This window comes from Schistocerca gregaria, chromosome 7 (genome assembly GCF_023897955.1).
Source record: "Schistocerca gregaria isolate iqSchGreg1 chromosome 7, iqSchGreg1.2, whole genome shotgun sequence".
Classification (NCBI taxonomy): domain Eukaryota; kingdom Metazoa; phylum Arthropoda; class Insecta; order Orthoptera; family Acrididae; genus Schistocerca; species Schistocerca gregaria.
Window position 1 is genome coordinate 499,728,732 of NC_064926.1, and position 22,741 is coordinate 499,751,472.

Below are 22,741 nucleotides of genomic sequence, written 5' to 3' on the forward strand. Positions count from 1 at the left end.
TTGCGACTTACAGTTTTATGTACAACAATTTACCATTTCTTAAGCCTACCAATCGAGCCATTAGTTGCGGTAATGTCCTCGGTCCCAAGCACATTGGTGACTTTCAGCATCTTTTCATGCAACATCATACTCTTCATTGGAATGTTTGAAGCATATGCTGCCTGAAACTAATTCTGCTCAATTTTTCACAATTGTATTCAGCATGGAGTCAGGTATTCCTATACTCTGTGCTAATGCAACACGTGTTTCATGATGAGCTTCAACACTTTTGAGAATTTCTATCTTCTCCCATAGAAAAGATTTTTCCTGTCTCTTCATAACATAGGTATTTTCCATCTCAAAACTGCAACAGAAAACAGTCAGAAACTTGAAAGAACAAATTTTGGTCACTTAACACACGGCTATGAACACGCTACACGATTCACACAATAAACTCTTGCCACAGCAGTTGTCAAGAGTAGCTGTGTCAATTCAAATTGGCTCTCCTTGGTTGTAGGAACAGTTTTGTCAGTGCTGCCAACATTGTCAACCTTAGTTAGCAAACAACATTGTGTTGAGTGCATATACGAACCATACAGGAATCTACCGTATATTATCAAATTACAAACACTGGGAAGTGGATGTCCTCTGCCTGTGATCATAATCACAGGGCGAAGTTAATGCTGAAAGAATGTTGCTACAATAATGAGAGGATACTACTTATTTTGTAGCACACAATACTAAAGAACAAGTTGGTAGTGAAAAGAGACAAGTGATTGTTTCTCTGTAGTCACACCTTCTTACGACTTCTATCAAAACAGTTACTCCCACCAGCCACTGCACTAAGTAGAGATTGGCAGCGGCAGGAAGCAAATCATGAATTGTTCCAACTTTTACGGATTCAGATTTGCTTAATGGAGCACTCTGGTGTTGAGAAAGTTAACCATGTAACGTTTGTAAACACTACTCGAAGGCCAGTGCAATGCCAGTGTTGTTTTATGCCATTTTGTTCTCCACAAACATTATTTCATAAATGGTAAATTGCAGGAAAATATGTTAACACAAAAATGGGTGCAAATTAAAATTGCCAACATAAGAAATTTTACCGGAGTGATTAAAAATGTTAACAGCGGGAAAACATTAATTCTGGGAACATAAAGGCAGGGTTAAATTGTATAACAAACTGCAACTTAGCTTTCATAATTGTTCCTTCCTCATTCTTTGAGAACAGTGAACAATAGGGGCAGTTCAGTTGGACCCCATCTGACAGGGGCCCATTTATTGTTTAGACAAAGGAAGGCAAAGATCTGTCAACCTTCACAGCGTGGGCTCCTTTCAGTTGGGGTCTGACTGACCTGCCCCTCCTGCTCTTCCATTTGTGAACCCCTCACATTTTATGCTTGAGGGAGGAACGAACAGGCCTAGAATGTGTCTATGGACGGTACTGAAATTGTCCTTCTGGAAGATAAATAAAGCCCAACAACACTATCAGTTCATTCTATATTTTATGTTCTTATTCATCAGCAGAATTATCTGTTATGTGTGTCATTTTATAAGAAGCTTAAATTATAAAATTGTTACTCTTTGTTTTGCAGGACCAGCGCAGCCAGATGAAGATGATTATGGTTATGTATCTCAGGAAGCCAGTGCATTCTACGCCAAGCTAATGGACAAGTATCAATCGGCACCACCTGAAGAACCAGCTTTTCCACAAAGAGCACCAAAAGGTGTCATAAAGGATTTAAACAGCACAAAGGTAACTTTGTAAAATACTGCAGTGTCCAGCATAAAATGTGTCACAGTTTCATTATCAAATATTGACAGTAAGCTCAGCTGGTGATCTGAATTGTTTGTTTTCTCATAAACTAACTTGGCAGTGCTGTTTCCCTTCCTGCCCCTCACCAGCTCCCTAAACAGCCATCATGCCTCTCCTACAAACCATGCTTAGCCAACCTTCTTAACATTCCCAGCCTTCAGCACTACCTCCCAGAGCAACGATAACTCATTATCACAAGAACCTGTCTCAACAGTACATTATTCTCAACCTCTCACCTAGGGCACCTACCCTCCTGAATTAACTGTGTTATCCAAGGGTCTCACTTTCAGCCCTAAACCTGCATTTAATGATGCTGCCTTGTTGGAGGACCTACTCTGCCACATGTAAAGTTAACTGGAAACATCATTTTGCAACCCAATTCCAAAACCATTCTAACAACAAATTTTACATTGAACTCTTCCTTGAATAGGTCCAGCCATGATCCTAACTTGATCCACCACCCCTACCTGAAAATCATCGCTTACAAGCCTCCATAACACCCAGCACTGCTTCACAACCATTTCCTCAGACCCTAAAAACTGATGATATTATCCTCCCAATAGTCAAGGTATCTAGCACTGTGGTACTTGACTGTCAAGACTGTGTAAATGAGGGTCTATGGCAGCTGTCTGACACCTCTATGTACAGTGTCTACCATCAAGATCCCATCTCTGTGATACGTACTGGCCTACAATCCCTTCTTAAAACCTCAGGCCCCTCATGAGACTAACACATTGGTCCATAGAACTTCTTACCCACCCAAACTGTGCACCCCCACCTTCTACCATCTTCCTAAGAACCATAAACCCAATCACCATTGCTGTCCAAACGTTAGTGGCTTCAAAGCACCCATCAAGCATATATCTAGCTTAGTTGATCAACAGCTGCAACCTGTAGTACAAAGACTTCCCTCCTCTATTAAAGACGCCAACCATTTCCTAGATCGTCTGAAATCTAGACCGATCCTACTACCAACGCACACCTTGCTTGTCACTGCTCATGCTACCTCCATCTATACCATCATCATTATGTATATGGGCTTTCCGCAGGAACATTTCCTCAATCAGTCTCCACTCGATTCCAAACATATAACATCCTTCCTGCTCACCTTGGCCAATTTCGCATTTATCAACAACTAATAAACATAAAGATGGCCTGTAGAGGCTGTAATGTGATAGTTTATTTAATCATGTGATAAGCTAATTCAACTAAGTGTCATTGTCAAGTGCATTTGTAACTTTTGTATTTCATGTCATTTTCAAATCACTCTTAATTACAAATAAAAAGTAGCCATATTCTGTCTTCGTATGAAAGAATCCACACTACAGTGTCGCCTTGTAAGATCATATTCTGAGCTTTGCTCTATGTACAACAAGGTAACAGTTTACTATGGACTATGTTCAACCATTTCCTCCACTCACTTTCCACAGTTCCTGTCCCTTTACCTGAGGTGTCCTGCTTGTCACTATTGATGCCACCTCCCTTTACACTAATAGCCGTAATGCCCATGTTAACACTACCTTCCCCAATACCTGTTTTGGTTAAATAAAGTAAATGAACTTTTGACTTCTATTTGTTACAATTTCTTTTTTCTCGGTTACAGGACAGAGTAAGAAATGCATTGCTGAAAGCCGAAGAAGAAGAAATGATGCCACACAAGCGAAAGCGAAAATCTAAGGACAAAGGAGACAAGGATGATGATGGAGACCAGACAATAAATTATTCCTCGAGTGATAAACGCGATCTGGGCTCCGACGAGAGAGAAGATGCGCAGAGGAGGGAAGAACCACATAGGAGACCGGAAAATAAACCGCCCAAACCACGAAAACCAATGCCACCGCCAATGGATTTCAATCAGTTGCTGAAGCTGGCAGAGCAGAAGCAATTTGAACCTGTGACAAAGCCAGAACCAAAGAGCAAATCTCAGGATGAGGAAGAAATGGGCCGTCCAATGACAAAGAAGCAGAAGATGGAGTATGAGAAAGAGCTGGAGGCCCGCCGCAGGAGGCAGGAGAGGGATGCAGCACGCCAGAGGGCACTTGATGAGAGGATGCGAGGTGCGAAAGGTGGTTCTAAGGGTGTGGGGTCCGCTGGGGAGGGGGGCAGGGCGGCACAGGCCAGAAATGGCAGGGAGGACTCGGGCTCCGACTCGTCATCGGGCAGGGGGGCAAGAGACACCGATAGGAGGGATGACAGACCCAGAGTGCCAAAATATTCCGACAATGAAAGGAGGGAAGAAAAACCTAGAATACAAAAGTTTCCGGAGAATGAAAGGGAAGAAAGGCAGAGGATACCAAAATTTTCTCAAAGTGAGAGGGAAGAAAGGCAGAGAGCTTCTAAATTTTCTGAAAATGAGCGAGAAGAAAGACTGAAGGTACCAAGATTTGAGAATGATCGGGACGAAAAACAGAGGATACCAAAATATTACGATAATGATCGGGACGAAAAACAGAGGATACCAAAATATTACGATAATGATCGGGACGAAAAACCGAGGATACCAAAATATTACGATAATGATCGGGAAGAAAAACCGAGGATACCAAAATATCACGGAGATGATAGGGAAGAAAAGCCAAGGATACCAAAATATCACGGAGATGATAGGGAAGAAAAGCCAAGGATACCGAAATATCATGGCGATGACAGGGAAGAAAAGCCGAGGATACCGAAATATGGTGATAACAGGGAAGAAAAGCCGAGGATGCCAAAATATCACGGAGATGATAGGGAAGAAAAGCCGAAGATACCAAAATATTATGATAGTGATCGGGAAGAAAGGCCTAGGGTATCAAAACATTATGAAAGTGATCGGGAAGAAAGGCCTCGAGCATCAAAACATTATGAAAGTGATCGGGAAGAAAGGCCTCGAGCATCAAAATATTATGAAACTGATCGGGAAGAAAGGCCTAGGGCATCAAAATATTATGAAAATGATAGGGAGGAAAGGTTGAGGGTACCAAAATATGAAAATGATAGGGAAGAAAAGCCGAGGATACCAAAATTGTCTGAAAGTGAGAGGAGAAATGAAAGGCCGAGGATACCAAAATTGTCTGAAAGCGAGAGGAGAGATGAAAAGCCAAGGATACCTAAAGTAGGTGAAAACGATAAGAGAGATGAAAGACCTAGGATACCTAGAACAACTGAAAGTGAAAGGAGAGACGATAGACCAAAGATACCCAAACTATCTGAAAATGATAGGCGCGACGACAAACCCAGGATACGCAAGTTATCTGAAGGTGAGCCTAGGGATGAAAAGCCCAAGAAACCAAAATTGTCTGACACAGACAGGAGGGACGAAAAGCAGAGAACGGCAAAATTATCTGAAAGTGAAAGGAGAGAGGAACGGCTGAATGGAGGTTACAGAACAAATGACGGTTCAACTGACAGGTTGGAACCGAAATCTGGTAACAGACTGAACCACTCGGTGCAAAATGCTGCCAGTGATAAGCGTGCATTACAAGCGAAGGTGGCAAGGCAAGCGGATACCTACAAACAGGAGAAAGAGCAACAGAATTTTAAGAGAGACGTATCACGAAGATATGATAATTCAGTAGTTTCTCAGCAGAAGCCTTTAAAATTGTCAGATCACGATTCAGATGTCCGAGGGCCAGCAGAAAAATCTACGGAGCGTTCTAAATCTAGTTTTTCACAGCAGAACGTGAGTGCTAAGAGTGGTACAGTGGAAGAGAGGCGGAATGGCAGTGGTTCTATAGCGAGAAATGCCAGTACATCCTCATTTGGCAAAAAGCAGCAGGAAACTAATGATTCTAGATTACAGGCAAAGAAGTCTCCTGCAGCGGATACCAATAAACTGAAGAAAGCAGACAGTTTCCGTAAAAATGATCTCGATGACCTGTTTGGTGATTCTGATCTCCCCGTTATTAAATCTGGTGTTCCTAAAGTTGTGAAAAGTCAGCAGAGTGCCTTGAATGACTCTGAAAGAAGAAATGGTGAGCAGAAGATGGTCAACAAGCCACTTTCATCTCAGAAAACCGGTGTTGGTCCAGGTGGCAACATGAGCAAAGTGCAGGCTAAGGGCAGCGGCGGAGTCACTCGGCCAGTTTCGAAAGAGCAGCTGGACGCGTTCCGTCAGAGGAAACTGGATGCGGTTACCAGGGAGAATCAGCCTGGAAACAGGCAAAGTGGAGGACCCAGTCAGGGTGGCAAGGCCAGACCGGGGCAAGCAATGTCCACTGATAAGGCTAAGAAGTTGCCACCCAACGAAGGCAGGCCAAAGCAGTTTCCCCCACCTGACGTTCGAGGACCGAAACAGTTTCCCCCGTCTGACGTCAGAGGACCGAAACAGTTTCCACCTCCTGATGTTCGGAGGCCGAAACAGTTTCCACCACCGGATGTTAGGAAGAAGCCCAAGCCAGCTCCAGTAAAGCGTGAGTATGCGTGTTTAAACTAGTGAAAAGTGTCTAATTACAAAGAGACCGAATGAGTGGCCAGTACTTATTTTCGAGGAGTAAAATTCAAAGTATTGCCAAAAGACATTTAAAACTAGGAATACCTGGAAATTTACTCACCATCTTTGTTAACAGTACACTCCTCATTTTTGAATTGTCATCATCTTTGTCATTGTCTTTATTTTGAATACTGGTTTGGTGCAGCTCTCCATGCTAGTCTGTCCTGCATAAGGCTCTTCATTTCCAAATAATCGTGACAACTTAATATCGAGCCCTTGTTTTAGTCAAGTTGACTTGTAAATTTCTTTTTCTCTGATTGGATTCAGCACCACCTCACTAGTTACTTGATCTATCCATCTAATCTTCAGCATTTTCTGTAGCATCATATTTAAAGGGCTTCTATTCTCTTCTTACCTGAACTGTTTTATTTTCCACATTTCACTTCCATACAAGTCTATACTCTGTACTTATACCTTCAGAACAGGATTCCTAACCCTTAAATTTATATCAGGTGTTAACAGAATGTGCTTTCCATGCTATAGTATTTTATATCCTCTTTACTTCAGCCAATGCTGCCCAAATATTGTAATTCACCTACTACTTGTAGCGCCTCATTTTCAAATCTAATTCCTACAGTGTTGCATGGCTTAATTCAACTACATCCAATTACCCTTATTTTGCTCTTGTTGGTGTTCATCTTATGTCCTCCTTTCAAGACACTGTCCATTCTTTTCATCTGCTCTTCCAAGTGCTGTGCTGTCTCTGATAGAACTATAATGTCATTGGCAAACCTCAGAAGTTTTAATTTCTTTTCCTGAACTTTATACTTTCCTTTTCAAATATCTAGATATATTCTACATCTAAATAGATAACCCACAAGCTACCATTCGGTGCGTGGCAGAGGGTACCCTGTACCACAACTTGTCATTTTCTTTCCTGTTCCACTCCCAGGTAGAGTGAGGGAAAAAGACTATTTATATGCCTCCATACGAGCCCTAATTTCGTGTATCTTATCTTTGTGGTCCGTATGCGAAATGTATGTTGGCGGCAATAGGATTGTTCTACAGTCGTCGTCAGATGTTGGTTCTCTACACTTTCTCAGGAGCATTCTTCAAAATGAATGTTTTCTTCCCTCCAGGGGTTCCCATTTGAGCTCCCAAAGCATATCTGTAACACTCGACTGCCAATCGAACCTCCTGGTAACAAATCTAGCAGCACGTCTCTGAATTGTTTCGATGTCTTCTTTAGATCTGACCCAGTGCAGATCCCAAACATTCAAGCTGTACTCAAGAATAGGTCGCACCAGGGTACTATAAGTGGTATCCTTTACGGATGAACCACACTTTCCAGAAAATACTCCCAATACTGAAGTCGACCATTTGTCTTCTCCTCGGTTTCCTTTATTGCTCGATGTACAGATTAAATAACATTTCCAAAGACTGTGTGGTATTGGATGATATGTGGGTTACTCGTTAGGGGCTAGTAAGCAGAAATGTCATGGTAAATCCATCTGCACAAACACAGACGCAAGCAGACTTCCATAGATTAACTAAAAATGAAGAGAAATTGATAAAATGAGTTGTCTTGTTGAGGATGATCCACATATCAAGAGGATGTACTGATTTAAGGAGAAAGGTGACAGCTCACCAAATGTAGTTCTGTATCACTGAAAGGCAAGTACACTGGACTAAAAACTTTGCTACTTTTTGGATGAATCCTTATCAGAGGTATAGGTTACACATTGTACACACTTCGAAACTTGACTGGAATGAGATGTTGTGTTGTGTGGAGTGGGCAAGGGGAAAAACAGAGGCATGGTGTGGGAGGGAGGGTTTGGGAAGAATGGCTAACAGCTAGGAGGGAGTGGCAGCACATACAAAGAATAGGAATGTGGCACTCGTTAGCTCATTCTGGCACAGACAGAGGAGTGTGTGTCATAATGATCAGACGATGACATGGAGGAATGGACTGGGAGGGGTAGGTAGAACAGAGGGAAAGTGAAACATGTATGGCAAACAAACTGCCTTTCATATAGTTCTCATTTCTCTTCATCTGATGTGTCTTCACTTCTCACTTTGTTCTGGAATGATTTCTAGAATGAAGTTGAGCAATGCTTATCTGTGTTCTGTCCTAGACCTTGTACTCCCTTTGACATCTCACCTTTCATTCTTGTCTCCTTAAATTTTTTACATTTCATCCAACTTCCCATTACCGTATTTATAATTTTTTCTACATTTAAATGTTTTTGTCAACAGTACTGTGAATTTTGTCCGCTGAAGGGAAATGTCTGCCAGCAATTCTTTCTACTCAAAAAACTTTAAATGTTTAAACTGCTTGCTATCTGTTTTGAAATCTAGTCTCAAATTGTCTGTGTTACATTTCCTCATTAATGTGAATGCAGGGCGTATAGAAGATTCTGATGATGAAGATGAATACGATTCAGAGCTGGACGACTTCATAGACGATGGACCAGAGGATGGAGAGGATTACTCTAAACACATCAGAGAAATTTTTGGTTACGATAAATCGAGGTATGGTATAACATACTTTCTTAATTGTGGAATTTTAGCTGTTGATCAGTCAGTGTTGTATGCTTTAATATTTATTGACTATGGATTTTTCTACAGTTTCAAATATTTCATTCTAAATATGAGAAAAACAACCTGTGACATGTAGGGTTGTGAGGCCAGGTGTATAAATATAATATTCAGCTGTGCAAGCACATGTAATTGGCCACTGTGGGGGTGTACTTACACTACAGGCAATACTTTTGCAACAGCCATGTAACTTGGCAGAAAAATCATTTTAAAAAACCATGGACAGTGTTTTGATTGCGCTGTGACCAAAAGTTGTACAACTGTCGAAAGACAGACATTCGTATGTTGTCTTATATTGGCAGTCGACCTGCAGTTATACAGACATATTTTTAAGAACCACATCCGCTGTCACACTCTCTGTTTAATCTCTTAAAATGTGGAAATTATCAACTACAACATGGAGTTTTTTTTAAATTATGGGGCAAAAGCCTGTGTGAGAATTTTAGTCCTTCACCAAAAAGCTGTACCTGATTTATTGTGCTTTATTAATTAATTAATATGTTAATTAAAATTACTCCAAATATACTCCACTTACCTCAGCGTGAAATCCAGGATGGAATGATGACATATTGCGTGTCTGTGACAACTCTTCCACTGTATGGGAAGTAACATGCCACTTGCCTCAGTTGAGCACCTAATCTTCTTTTAGGTGATAGCGTTTCCATGGCATATGCATGGACCATTTAGTGCCAGTATTTAATTGCAAATCTACTCATTTGTGGTATAAAACTTCAAACACTTTTTTTGGATATTTCTTCAAGATTTAAAAATAATATTTGGAAATTCTATGTAATAACCTGTCACTGATAATCTGTATACACTACCACCGCATCTTCCTCTTTGTTTGTGATCTTTATAAACCAAAACACAGGTGATAACTTTTACATTGTTCTTGGGGCATACTGTAAGTATAAAGCACATACACTAATGCCTGTTATTAATACTAATATATAATATGTGGTCAACAATCCCAAACTTCTGATTCTTAGTTTTCTCATCCATTGTTTTCATTATGTGTGTGTGTGTGTGTGTGTGTGTGTGTGTGTGTGTGTGTGTGTGCAACATTAACATAGTAGTACACCATTGTAACTCACACCTGGCTACACCCTTTAAAATCTTGCCTATAATTCCTACCCTTTTTTTAGGTATCTTGATATAGATGATGACGACGAGTGTATGGAAGCAGATTTTGCCCAAGTATTAAAGGAGGAATTTGTCAGCACAAAAATAGGTATGTAACATTTTTTGGGTATTCTGTATCTAGTTAAGTAGTTTGTAGTAATCTTTTTTCTCGATAAGCACAAATTACTTAAATTAAAAAGTCAGTCTCTTAACCCTGTTTTTGAATGTATTTCTTACATTGTGTGGGAATCATTTTTTACCTCTTGACATACAGCTCTGAATGATACCTGTTTCACCTGTAGTTTCAGCTCTGTGAGACTACAGACGTGTGTGCAAGTTGCGCTTGCGCGCGCGTTTGTGTGTGTGTGTGTGTGTGTGTGTATGTGTGTGTGTATGTGTGTGTGTGTGTGTGTGTGTGTGTGTGTACTCTGCCTTCTTTTTCTAGTTGTGCCTCATTTTTTCAATAATTATTGCACATAAACTTCTTGTTCTGAAACTTTTTAAGTTCAGTTTAGTATTTCATTTTTGTATAACATATGGGTAGGCTACAGTCCTGCCTCATTCCCTCCTGAACTAATGCCTCCCTTTCATGTCGTTTGACTCTTAGATTGGCAGTCTGATTTTTGTACAAATTGTACATACCCTTTAACACTTTGTATTATATCGCTTATAACTTCAGAATTTCAAAGATTGTGTGCCTTTCAACATGGGAAAAAGATAGTTCCAAATGTACAAATGCTATAAATGTGGCTCTAACCTACCTTGTATGATAAATCGTAGTGTCATTATTGCGTCGCATGCGATAGCAACTGATTACAGCACCTGTGGCAAACACCAGGAGTAAGTCCCAAAAGGATATCCAAAGTGTCTGGGTACTTGTTGTGTATCTGAAATGGATGGCTGTTGAAAGTTTTATTTTATTTGATGCAATAAATCTTCCTCTTCTTCCATTGGCACTACATCTGGGGATGGGACTTGCCCTCCTCAATAATTTTCTGCCACTCCTCTCTGGACTTCGCTGTGGACCTCCAGTTAACGGTGACCGGCTCTGGCAGCATCCTCTCCAACCTCCCCTTCATCTCAACCTAGATCGTGCTCTTGCTCTTCTTCCTCCATGTTCACTGCAGCAGGCTTTCCTTGCAGGATCCGTCTCATCAATTCGCATTACATGTCCAGCCCATCTCAGTCTACACACCTTTATGAACTTTACCACATCATCCTCTTTATAGCAGCCACAAAGTTAGTCATTTCTTTGCCTTTTCCAGGTCCCATTTTCATATACAGGTCTAAATTTCCTCCTCAATATACTTCTTTCGTGTGATCTCAGTTTGCTTTCACCCTGCTTCGTAATTGTCCATGTTTCTGAGCCATAAGTAAGTACTGGGTGTATCAGCGTTTTGTAAAGTCGGCACTTAGTTCCTCGTGATATAAGCTTGGATTTAAAATGTCGCAACATTCCAAAGTAGCGTCAGTTAGAAGAACTTCCGCAAGCCTTAATTTCAGTAAAGATGGTGCCATTTGCTTCTATCTTCTGAGTCCAGATAAGTGAAACATTCCACTCGCTCAAATGTCATTCCATCAACGGTTATTGTGGGCTGTAAGGGTTGGTTAGTGCCATTATACATATACTTCGTCTCTCCTTCATTAATTCTCAGACCCATCTTCTCTGCACTCAGTTTTAGAGCTGAAAATGCACTTTGTAGATCTCTAAGTGTTCTGTTAATTAAATCCGGGTCATCTGCATATCACAGCAATTGTACAGACTTATAGTAGATAGTTCTCTTGTCTGAATACCTGATTTGCACACCACTTTTTCAAGTGCCAGGTTGAAAAGTAGGCCGGAAATCCGATCTCCATGCCTTAGTGCAGTTCGAGTGGGAAACTAAGGTGATAGCCTTGACTGCACCCGCACGGTACACTGGGGATACTTTAGGGTGATCTCTATTAAACGCACCAATTTTCCAGGCACTTGAAATTCCCTCATTGCCTCATAAGTTTGGCCTGGTTTATTGTGTCATATGCAGATTTTTAGTAAATGAAAAGATTGTGCTCACCAACATTGAATTCATTGGTCTTTTCTACTATTCGCCGGAGAGTAAATACCTGGTTTACAGTTGACTTTCCTGGTTTGAACCCGCATTGATAGCTTCCATTATCATCTTCTGCTATAGGTGAATGTCTACTAAACAGGATATTTGATAGTACTCTGTATGTAATATTTAAAAGTGTTATGCCTCTGCAGTTGCTGCATTCAAATAGATCTCCTTTCTTGTGCACCAGATGCACTATCCGTACATTCCATTCTTCTGGTAGCTGTTACTTTTCCCAGATGAAGAACACAATCTTGCAGCTCCTACGATGTAGCTCAACTCCTCCACATCTTTCAATAGTTCAGATGCTACATTGTCAGTCCCTGGTGCTTTATTGTTCTTCAGTCGGGTAATTGCTTTGTTCACTTCTCCTTGGGAAGGGGGAGCTACTATGGCATCATCTTCTGGAGCGACTGGGATATCTTCAATAGGGGAATCTGAAGCATCCAACAGTCACTGAAATACTGTACCCAACACTCCAGTACCTCTTGATCATCGGTTAGTAGTGTCCCATTTTTACTTTTACACAAGTTGATGCATGGTTTAAATACTCTTCTTTCACTTTTAATATCCTGATAAAATTTTCTATCATCTTTTGCTTTTACAATTGTCTCCAGTTCTTCAGTTTGCTTTCTTTCCCATTCCATTTTCTTTCACCGATGCAGTTTCTTCTTTTCTTTTATCTAAATGATTTCTTACCACTAAACGAGTGTATGATTTTTCAAGCATTTTCCTGTAAGCCAGATTTTTCTCCTGACTTACTCTCTTACATTCTTCATCAGATCAGGAATTCCTCAGTTGTTTTCCTTCTTTCCCTAGCACTACTTCTGCTGCTTTAATGACTGCATCCCTGCAAGAGTTCCATACCTGAACCTGGTTATCACTTATACTAGGGGTGTTTAATGCAAGATTCTCAGCAACCTTCTTAGAGTGTGTTTTAAAGATGTCTTCATTTTTTAACTTCGATACCATATACTTACTTCGAGGTGTTCCTTGACTTCTCTTGCAATAGTTATTCGAGCTTGTAGTTTTGCTATGAATCTACATTAACTCCTCTGTAAGTTTGTACATATAGTAACTTTGAGGAATGCCTGCTATCAATAATTACATGATCAGTTTGGTTGAAGGTATGCTGATCAGGGCTACACCATGTTGCTTTATGAATCCTTTTTTGTGGGAATACAGTGCTACCTACAGCCATGTGCAAACTGAATGCCTCTGTGGCCATTGCTATTTGTGTATTCATGAAGGCTGTTCTTTCCTCTTGCTGGGAGGTAATGTTCGTCTTTACAAATCTGTGCAGTGAGGTCTCCAATAATTATTTTAGTGTCATACACAGGGCATCTGTCATATGTTTTCTCGAGGTTCTCAAAGAAGGTGTCTTTATCCTGGTCATCTGATACTTCTGTGGGTGCATGTACATTGATCAATGAGTAGTTTGAGAATTGGGTCTTCAATCTCATATGTGAGATCCTAGAAGTTATTCCAGTGAATCCACTCACTAGGTGTTTTAATTTTTGTCTTACCCCTCCTGTACCAAATTCATGGTAGCTCTCTGAACCATGATAGAAAATTATCCAGCTTCCTATATCAAGCACTCCATGTCTAGTAATATTTCCTGTAGGGCAATTATACGTGCCTTGGTTTTATTGAGTTGATCTAGCAGTGACCTCAGGGCCCCTGCCCTGTACAGCGATTGTACATTCCAGGTTCCATAAACACATCATTTTTTCGTTTTTGTTTGCCTTTAACAGTGACATGTCATCGTCAATAAATCCATCCGGCTTCTTTACTCTGTGTTTTCTGAACAAGGAAGGGTTTGTTAGCCGCTTGCCCGACCTCCAACTTGGAGGACCAGGATTTGTATGAGGTTTACTCCTTTAGGGAAGCTGGCTTCACTGCACCTGTAGAGCCCTCCCTGCCCTATGTTGTGGGACACACTTTGTGTGGCTCCTTTGCCAAGACCACTCTGGCTTGGGTGATCCTGCCATTATCTACACTACCGCCGACACAGCTCTTGACTTCATCAGAGCACGTAAACCCTCCCGCCTGGCACTGAAGGTACCTTCGGTAGGGCAGTGTCCCTTGGGAAGGATTTTTAATCATTTTGCATGTACAAATTCTGGCACACTGTCGTATTAACATGGTGACTTGCCTCCTACACAAGCCCCAATCCTGAAGTATCTAAGTTTGAAGGGAAAAGGAAAAAAATCGATTCATCTTGAAGGTGTCTGAATCCATTTCACACTTACAGTTCATGAAAATAGAGGAAACAAAGTAATAACATTAAGCTGTGCATAGAAAACCAATCGAATAAATACCACAGTATTTGTAGTTCTAAAGTCATGTTATTTTATCCCTAAAGTACACGTAAGAATGGACCAAATCTGTGTGAATACGAGACAACTCTAGATATAAGACAAACTGCCCCTCCCCTTTTTTAAGTGTCTCCTGAGGAAATTCTGTTTTCAGCATACTCTGATTAATCAAAGTTACAAACTGTTTTATGAATATGAAGTCTTCTTCTTCTTCTTCTTCTTCCACTCCAGGCTTAGGTGTAGGGCATGCTCTGGTCTCAAATCTCATCCTTGGGCTTCCCGCACTTCTCCTGCCTTCATGGTTTACAATCCGTTGTTAGTTTAGGAAGTCCTTGTGGTGACAAGACATATGAATTGCATGTTCTCCCCAACTTTCTTTGTATTGGATTCCTAATTCTTCCCTTATTACTTCATTTATAATTTTGTCTTCGTTAGTGCAGCCTTTCACAGATCTTAGACATTTCATTTCTGATGCTTTTAGTTGCTGCAAATCTTCATTCCTTAGCGTCCAACTTTTTGCCCCATATAAAGTAGGAACTGCCGTGACTTCACAAAATATCAGTTATGTCCCTTTCCTTGTTTTACCCTTAAGTGTTTTTGTTATTGTGCCACATATACGCTGGTAAGAAGTAGTTTTTATTCTGTATATCTGTATCGATCATATAATGTGTCACATCCTACATACTTGAAATTGGGTACCTGTTCTATCAGTTTATTATTGAGGACTGTTTTTGTTTGCACTGAGTGAATACCTAAAAATGCCATAGTTTTCATTTCATTTATATATGTAATATGATTGTAGCTTTTACTTTAGTTTATGGATATAAAGTATCAGCCAAATAAAAGTTAACATTATACCTGTTCTAAACTTAGAATAAAATAAACAAAAAGAAATGGTTTACATTAATTTTTATCTTCCTTTCCTTTTTTGCTTACTATGTAAGCATCTGTAGTGTCACCATTTTTTATTATAAAAATGGGTCATGAAGACATGGCTGTTTCTCCTCCTCCTCCTCCTCCTCCTCATCCTCATCATCATCATCATCATCATCATCATCATTGTCTTCAGTACGCACTGCACTGCATTCACTACAGCTCTTTTCCTAAGCAACCTTGATTAATGCTACAGCTCAGAGGGAATGAACAAATTTTCTCTGTGTGTTGTTTGCCATTGCAGACCTAACAGATTAGTATGCTATTTGCTGTGAATAGCAGCCCACACACTTCCATTTATCACTCAGCCTATTGACCCATTTCTAAAGTTGTCCAATCCTGTTGGTGTCCCAAGACTCTGAGTGCTGCAGGATTGTAATGTCAGAAGTGTGTTGACATTTTTGAGAGTCTCATAAGGCATACCTAACGAGAAATGATGTGTAAAAGAAGGTTTGATTTTCTGAATAGTGGTGCCTTAAAACAGATCTTTTGCATGATCTAGTCTCAGTAAAAAATGTATTGTTTTGTGAGTCACTTGGTAATATAAAATTTCAGTTTTGAAGTTTATTTGTATTTTATGCTTTGTGGATTATTTATTTGTGTGACTAATGACTGTTTTAGTTGTAATCCAAATTAAATGCTATTTCATTAACAGGTATACTGGAAGATCTGGAGGACATAAAGAAGGAACAAGAAGAAAAAAGAAGGAAAGCCCTGTTAAAGAAGAGAAAAATTAGATAGTTCTGTGGGTTTCCACACCGTCTTACCCCAGTGTAATATAAGGGAGCAGTGCGATAGAGAAATCTAAGTATAGATTTTTTATGAAATTGTAACTGGGGACCTTTGCATGTACAAAAGTTTGCTTTGTAATATTTTTGAATCCTTCTGGATCATAACCAGTATGTATCATATGTTTGGCAAGTCACACAAATTTCCTTCTTGTATTAATTTAGTTGCATTTTTGTTAATAGTGGTCAACAAATGTGTCCCAAGTGTATAAAACAAGCAGCTAAGAGCTCTGGAAGACACTGCCAGAATGTGTGTGTGTGTGTGTGTGTGTGTGTGTGTGTGTGTGAGAGAGAGAGAGAGAGAGAGAGAGAGAGAGAGAGAGAGAGAGAGAGAGAGAGAGAGAGTACATAAATTGGTTTGTAATATACTTCCATTATAACAGCATTTGATTCTAAATAAAATTACATTAGTTGCCTGTAAATTACATTTGATAATTATATAAAATGTATCTGTAAATATTAAAAGCAAGTATTAATATAGAAGCCATATGGTTTCCAAATTTCTTTTAAATAATTTGATTTGAGGAGTGGAAAAAAATTATCATCTGAAGTGTGTATTTATGAATTTAATCTCTAAAAAGTAATGTGCCACTACTTCAAAGTCTTCACTGCAATTGCACCAAAATTTGTATTATGACAGTTGACAGTAAGATTTTTATTCATTAGTGTTGGTATCCCATTTCTGCTGTGAGGAATTTGTGACCTGTCAGTATATGGATGCTGTTTCACATCAAGCAATGAAACTGGGTGTCATTGCAGGGAAGGATCTTGGTGGCGGATGTTCCTCAGATATGTACGTTGATTGGTGCTGACAATTTCACTTTTGCCTTCTAATAAAAAGTGTATATTTTGTGACATAAATCTATAGCAGTACAGCTTTACATCAGTTCAAGATAAATACCTCAGACATTATGAGTACTGGTTTTCAGAATAAATAACTTGTGATTTAATACAGTCATAAATGATGGGAGATGTTATGAATAATTTGAGTTACATAATTTTTTAAAGAAGTCAGTGACTATTACTCTTTTATGGCAAATTTTATTGAAAGTTAATCGCGTATTGAATCAAAAGAAGAAAAATCAACACACTCACACACACAGGGACAATTTGTGTTAAGTTCTTGACTGTCACCACAATTAAACCAAATAAAACTATTAAGGTCAGAGTAAGTATTGTTGATAGATGTACACTCAACAGACGAATAAGACTGAAAAATAGTATGGCATTTCAACTAAGCTTGTGAGAGAGAACCAAGTCCAAATTTGCTCTTGCAGTGTAGTGTAGAAAGCATTGTTACTGAGTAAATGAACACCACCCAGCCCTCCTTACCCAACCATATATTTTTTCTTCAGAATTTATTTTATTAGTTGTTATGTAGGTCTGCTAGAGTGTTTTGAAAGGCAACAATATCCTTGCTGTCTATTTAGGTCTTGTAAATATGTCAGAAGTGGTAATGGAATGCTTGTGAAAGTGAGTTTTTTGGTCATAATGATAATTACTTTGTTTTCAATGTGTAAGTAATTACTGCCAAAATATCTTTTATTGAAGAAAGTGTAAAGTGTGAATTTAATCTACGAATCTCGTAGCTTTTGATGCTTTGGCTTATGCGTGCTTCATATGCCAATAATTTGCATTTTAGAATATAAATGTTTAATCGTGAAAGTTGTTAAAGCCATTAAATATGTGATGCTGTTCTGTTGTTATCACAGTTTATTTAAAAATAGTGATATTTATTGTTTTTCTCCTTTTGGTTATCAGATCTCATTATACTTTTAAAATCTGTGCATAACAGTAAATGTTATTCATAGTTTGTTGTAAGCTGTAAATAGTTCTTATATTTCTCAGCAGAAAGACAATATGTTATTGCAAAGAACAAAACAAAGTAAATATTAAGAATGATAAAAGGGGACTTAAAAGCAGACACGTATTACTCCATTTGTAAGTTATCGCACAGCTGAAGTCTCTTTTTTCGTTGTTAAGTATTCAGGATGTGTATGCATTTTTCCATAAAAACATAAATTGAAATGTGTGTTTGTTTAATTATATTCAATACATTTTGTTACTTTTCTGATTGATATTTAATACTTCTCAACCTTTTAGAATCATGTTCTCTGAAAGTAATGATGATTTATCAATGTGAAAGCACAAGTGTTAGTTTTCATCCATTTTAAAGAAAAGCATATGCAATATGAATCATCAGATAATCTTGACAGATTACTAATTTTTTATTTTAGTTAGAAAGATTCTAAAGACACTCGACATTCCCCATTACCAAGGCATCATTTTCGTACATACCTTGTGCACATTATGGTCACAAATTTGTATAATGCTTATTGTTGCTGATTGTATGTGTAAAATGTCATCTGTCTAAGAGCTGTTTTATATAATTTGTGAGTGGTTTTTGCTTGCTTCTTGTCTCGGTTGGTATATTTATTTTCATGTACAGTTTATAGTGGTGTTAGCATTTTGTGAGTTTTATTTTCCCCAAGCAGGCATACACAACATAAAGAAACTATAGCACAGCATTTAAATAAGAGTAACAAGAAAGTGTATGAAATGGCTGCTTGCTGTCTATAATATCATTTATATTTTTCTGTGATATTTACAGTCAAGTGTTATTGTTACGTTAACAACATTACTACTCGTGTTTGAATATACTCATTTTTAAAAAAAGCAGAAATATGTGCTTTATTTGTTGATGTCATTTAAGTTGGCAGAATTTTCCAGTGTATATTGCTTGTCGAAAGAGGAGAGATCCCCATTAGTTTTTGTGTCATTAATTTGTTCTTGAGCAGCACTGCATCTTTTCAAGACATTGATTACTCTCCCAGTGGAAGTTAACACACAGTGAACATTCTCTTTTGTTCTTTTTCCTCAAAATGTGACAGATTATGTGTATTTATAAAAACTATGCCACAGACCTTTAAAAGAAGAAAAGAAAAAGGAAAGAAAAAAATACCTTGATATTGCAAGTAGTTTGTTTTTCGAATGTTTCTTTGCACTCAGTTAGTATTATTTGAGATGTGTAGTGGCATAAAGAAATAGCTGGAAGAGCAGTGTAGTTCTCGCCTTACTAGTTATAGTGACAGTATTTTGATATTGTATGTTAACAGCTGTAGTCACCCACATTTTGTATCAGAATCTGTGTGTGTGTGTGTGTGTGTGTGTGTGTGTGTGTGTGTGTGTGTGAGAGAGAGAGAGAGAGAGAGAGAGAGAGAGAGAGAGAGAGAGAGAGAGAGGAGTAATGGCGGGGGGGGGGGGGGGGGGGGGGGGGGGCGTGCATTTATAAAGGAAAGTGCTAATTTTAACTATATTGGAATTCACATACCACTTGTTTTACATTTAAACTTGGACAACATTTTGTCATTGGTGTCTGTATGTGTTAGCAAATATTAATGATCTTTATAATGTCTTTCTGAGTTTGTAAAATCTTTAAAATTATGATGCATTTATACAGATGCAAGGTAGCGGTTGTCTTACTCCACTTGTTAAGCTTAATGACTTCCAACACACTTAACAACCCTGTTTACCTGAGGCATTTTGAGAGTCCTGTGAGCAGGACACACGCGAGACAGATCATATCTACACACCTTAAAAACACACACAACTGTCAGCATAATATAACAAAAAGAATCCATTTTTGACAATATATTGTAATTGTATAGATAAAAAAAATCTACTCACCAAGAGGCAGCAGGAGAACACGTATAAAGAAAGGTTTCACCTATGCAAGCTTTCTGAGCTAGTGGCTCCTCCTCCTGGCAGGAGGAGGGGGGGGGGGGGGAAGGGAAAGAAACTGGTGAAAGTCCCCTGCAATCAGTCTTTCCTTCTCATTCTGTCAGTAAGTCTTCCCTGACTTATGGTTTCGGGTGACTTTTCTGAACTCTTTATCGCTTCTCCTAAACCTCTCCAGTTCCTTTGCCTTCACTCCTCTTCTTTCTCCTTCAACCCTTCTGCCAAAAGAAGGAACCACTGGCTCCAGAAGCTTGAGTAAGTGAAACTTTTTCGTGTGTGAGTTCTCCTGCTCTTGATTGATAAGTAGAACTAATATTTGTCCAATTATGCTGTAATATAAACTATGTTAACCAAGGTGTCCTCCTTGTTCTATATAATTACCCAGATCTTTCCCCTTTGCCAGTCAATCACTAGTTTGCTTTTCTTTTAGTTGTTGACTTCCAGATATAAATTAGGCAGCAGAAAGTGGAGTGCAATGTAAATAATTTAAGGAATATGTGCTGTAGGTAACAACTCAGTAAACAGAAAAGATGCCGAGTCTTTGAACGTAAACAAGACAGAACTTTGTTAGTCTTTAGACAAATTCTTTTTCAGAGTTATAGAGCGTAGTGTGTTACCGTGTGCCCCCCCCCCCCCCCCCCCCCCCCACACACACACACAAACTGTACAGCCAAATTGTCCCTGATAAGTACATTATGCTGACTGCAGCTCAAATGCAGTGAAGGTTATGGGGAGAGGAGGAGGAGGTGAGAAGTGAGAGGGAGAAAGGTGCAAATTGTACAAATGAGGCCCTGATTAGCTCACTCTGGTGCAGGCAGGGGAATTGATGATGGGGAGTAGTGGATGCAGGTGGAGAGGTTGGTGTTAGAACAGAGGGAGTGGAGACTATGGGAAAGAGGTTGTTAGCAGAGAGTGGTTAAAGTTTGTGCCCAGGGGTAGGGGCTAGTGGAGATTGAAGCCAGGAGGATTATGGGATTGAAGGACGTGCTTCGAGGACAGCTCCCAACTACGTTAGGATTTTTGCCAATAAAATCTGTATTATGGAACAAATTTTACAATTCGTATGATTTTCAGTTGCAACACTCTTGCTGAACGGCTATGGCAAAGAAACATTGTGGCTTCCTTGCTATCATACCACTAAGTGCCCCAAGCTACTGTATAAGGCAGAGTAATGGCTGTTGCATTCCCTTCACTACTGTCCATACTACAAGAAACAGAGGTTACTTTTGGACAGTGCTCACATATTGCTGTTGTGTTGAAATGATGATAAGTGATCAGAAACAAAATCTTAATAATAGATTGAAATTTGATAGTAGCCATTCTTCTCAAGTGAAATGCTCCCTTACCTAGACCCACAGATTTCATACCTATTTATACACCCAATCTTGCTGTTGCTCCTCCCTTAACCCCCTTAAAAAAAAAACTCTTGTATTAGGTCTACAACTTTGCTTCTGCCATTTTTCTCGAAGTTCGGGACTTTATGGTGAAAAATTTACCAAAAAATTATGATTCATAGTACTGCCCATCGCTGGCCACTACATTCTCCCATCTTTTGGATAGCATACAAATCCCGTAGCAGAACAGCTGGGTGTCTAGATCCATGAATCAATTCAATTTTGCACTGTTCATATGATCGGAAGTGCTGGTCAGCCAGACTGTATGCCACTGATCGAAAAAGATGGTAGTCAGAGAGAGAAATGCATGGAGAATACAACGGTAGGGATAAGACTTCTCATTTCAACGTTTCCGTGTATATTTGGCGGGTTTTGCGACATGGGTTCAAGCACTGACCTGCTGCAAAATTACCTTTACGTGTCTATCGCTGTATTGTGGCTATTTGTGTTTCAGTGCAGGGCTCAAATGCATCAATTGCTTTCAATAATGATGTGCTGTGACTGTTTTCGTCCATTTCAGTAGCTTCAAAAACATACTGTCTTCCACTGCCACACCAGTCTTAGACATCAAAATCATCTTTCTTAAGACATTGAAAACATTCTCTGCATGTTCTTCCACTAATAGTTCCCTCGCCATTGGTCTTAGCCAGCATTTTAAGGGGGTAGGATGTCAAACAGGCCGACTTGGAGCAGGAGAGGGACCACAGGACATTTTAATTTCCACTGTCTATACTTTTACAAATAAATTCATAAAACTTTGTCAGCATGACCAGGAAAGATTCAGAATTCACACTCATAGCAGTGGAAGTTCAAAAACATAATGAAGTAATTTATTATACAAGTGAAATTTCATCATTTTTTTCACTTACTAAAGAAAGAGAGATGGTTCGATGAATTTTGCATAGCATACAAACCATACTTAAATGTGTATGAAACTCTAGAATTTTCCAAATTATTAAAAATTGAGGTAATTAGCTACAAAATTTGTGTTTTTTCTAAACATGAAGTTTAAAATATAACAGATTATTCGTTTTTTTCATAAATTAAATATGTTTTAGAGTTTCATACACCTGTAAGTATGGTATGTATGCTGTGCAAAATTCATCGAGGAATCTCTCTAACTTATGAAGAAAAGTGTACCTATAGCAACAAATGCAGCCATTAGTGAGTGAAAAAAATGATGAAATTTCACACATAAAAAAAAAAAAAAATATTTTGTTATGTTTTCGAACTTCGACTGCAATGAGTGTGAATCCTGAATCCTTTCTGGTGATGCTGACAAAGTTTTATGAATTTATTTGTAAAAGTATAGACACTGGAAATTAAAATGTCCTGTGATGCCTCTCCTGCTCCAAGTCAGTCCATTTGACGTCCTACCCCCCTTAAGAGCCACAGCCGCAGATTTCTTTGTGTTAAAGCAGAAAATTAAAACTTCCCGCAAACAGCAAGAAATGGGTATGTAAGTTGATATACTTAATCGAGAATAACGTTATGATGCAATCACAGATCGACTTATATTTTTAAGGCATTATGTTTATAGATGCCTAAGCTTAT

The 22,741-nt window shown here is 39.0% G+C and overlaps 1 protein-coding gene across 2 annotated transcripts in view; it reads left to right on the forward strand.

Moving 5' to 3' along the window:
- Positions 1 to 16,538, forward strand: part of LOC126281656 (protein SPT2 homolog) — a 518,200-nt gene extending 501,662 nt beyond the window's left edge. For both annotated transcript variants that reach the window (XM_049980795.1, XM_049980796.1), the window contains 5 exons: positions 1,575 to 1,735; positions 3,399 to 6,186; positions 8,609 to 8,738; positions 9,950 to 10,035; positions 15,923 to 16,538. In XM_049980795.1, the coding sequence (XP_049836752.1) occupies positions 1,575 to 1,735; positions 3,399 to 6,186; positions 8,609 to 8,738; positions 9,950 to 10,035; positions 15,923 to 16,008 (3,251 nt within the window). In that variant the 3' untranslated portion in view covers positions 16,009 to 16,538. The remainder of the gene's footprint in view (positions 1 to 1,574; positions 1,736 to 3,398; positions 6,187 to 8,608; positions 8,739 to 9,949; positions 10,036 to 15,922) is intronic.
- Positions 16,539 to 22,741: the final 6,203 nt, after the last annotated feature.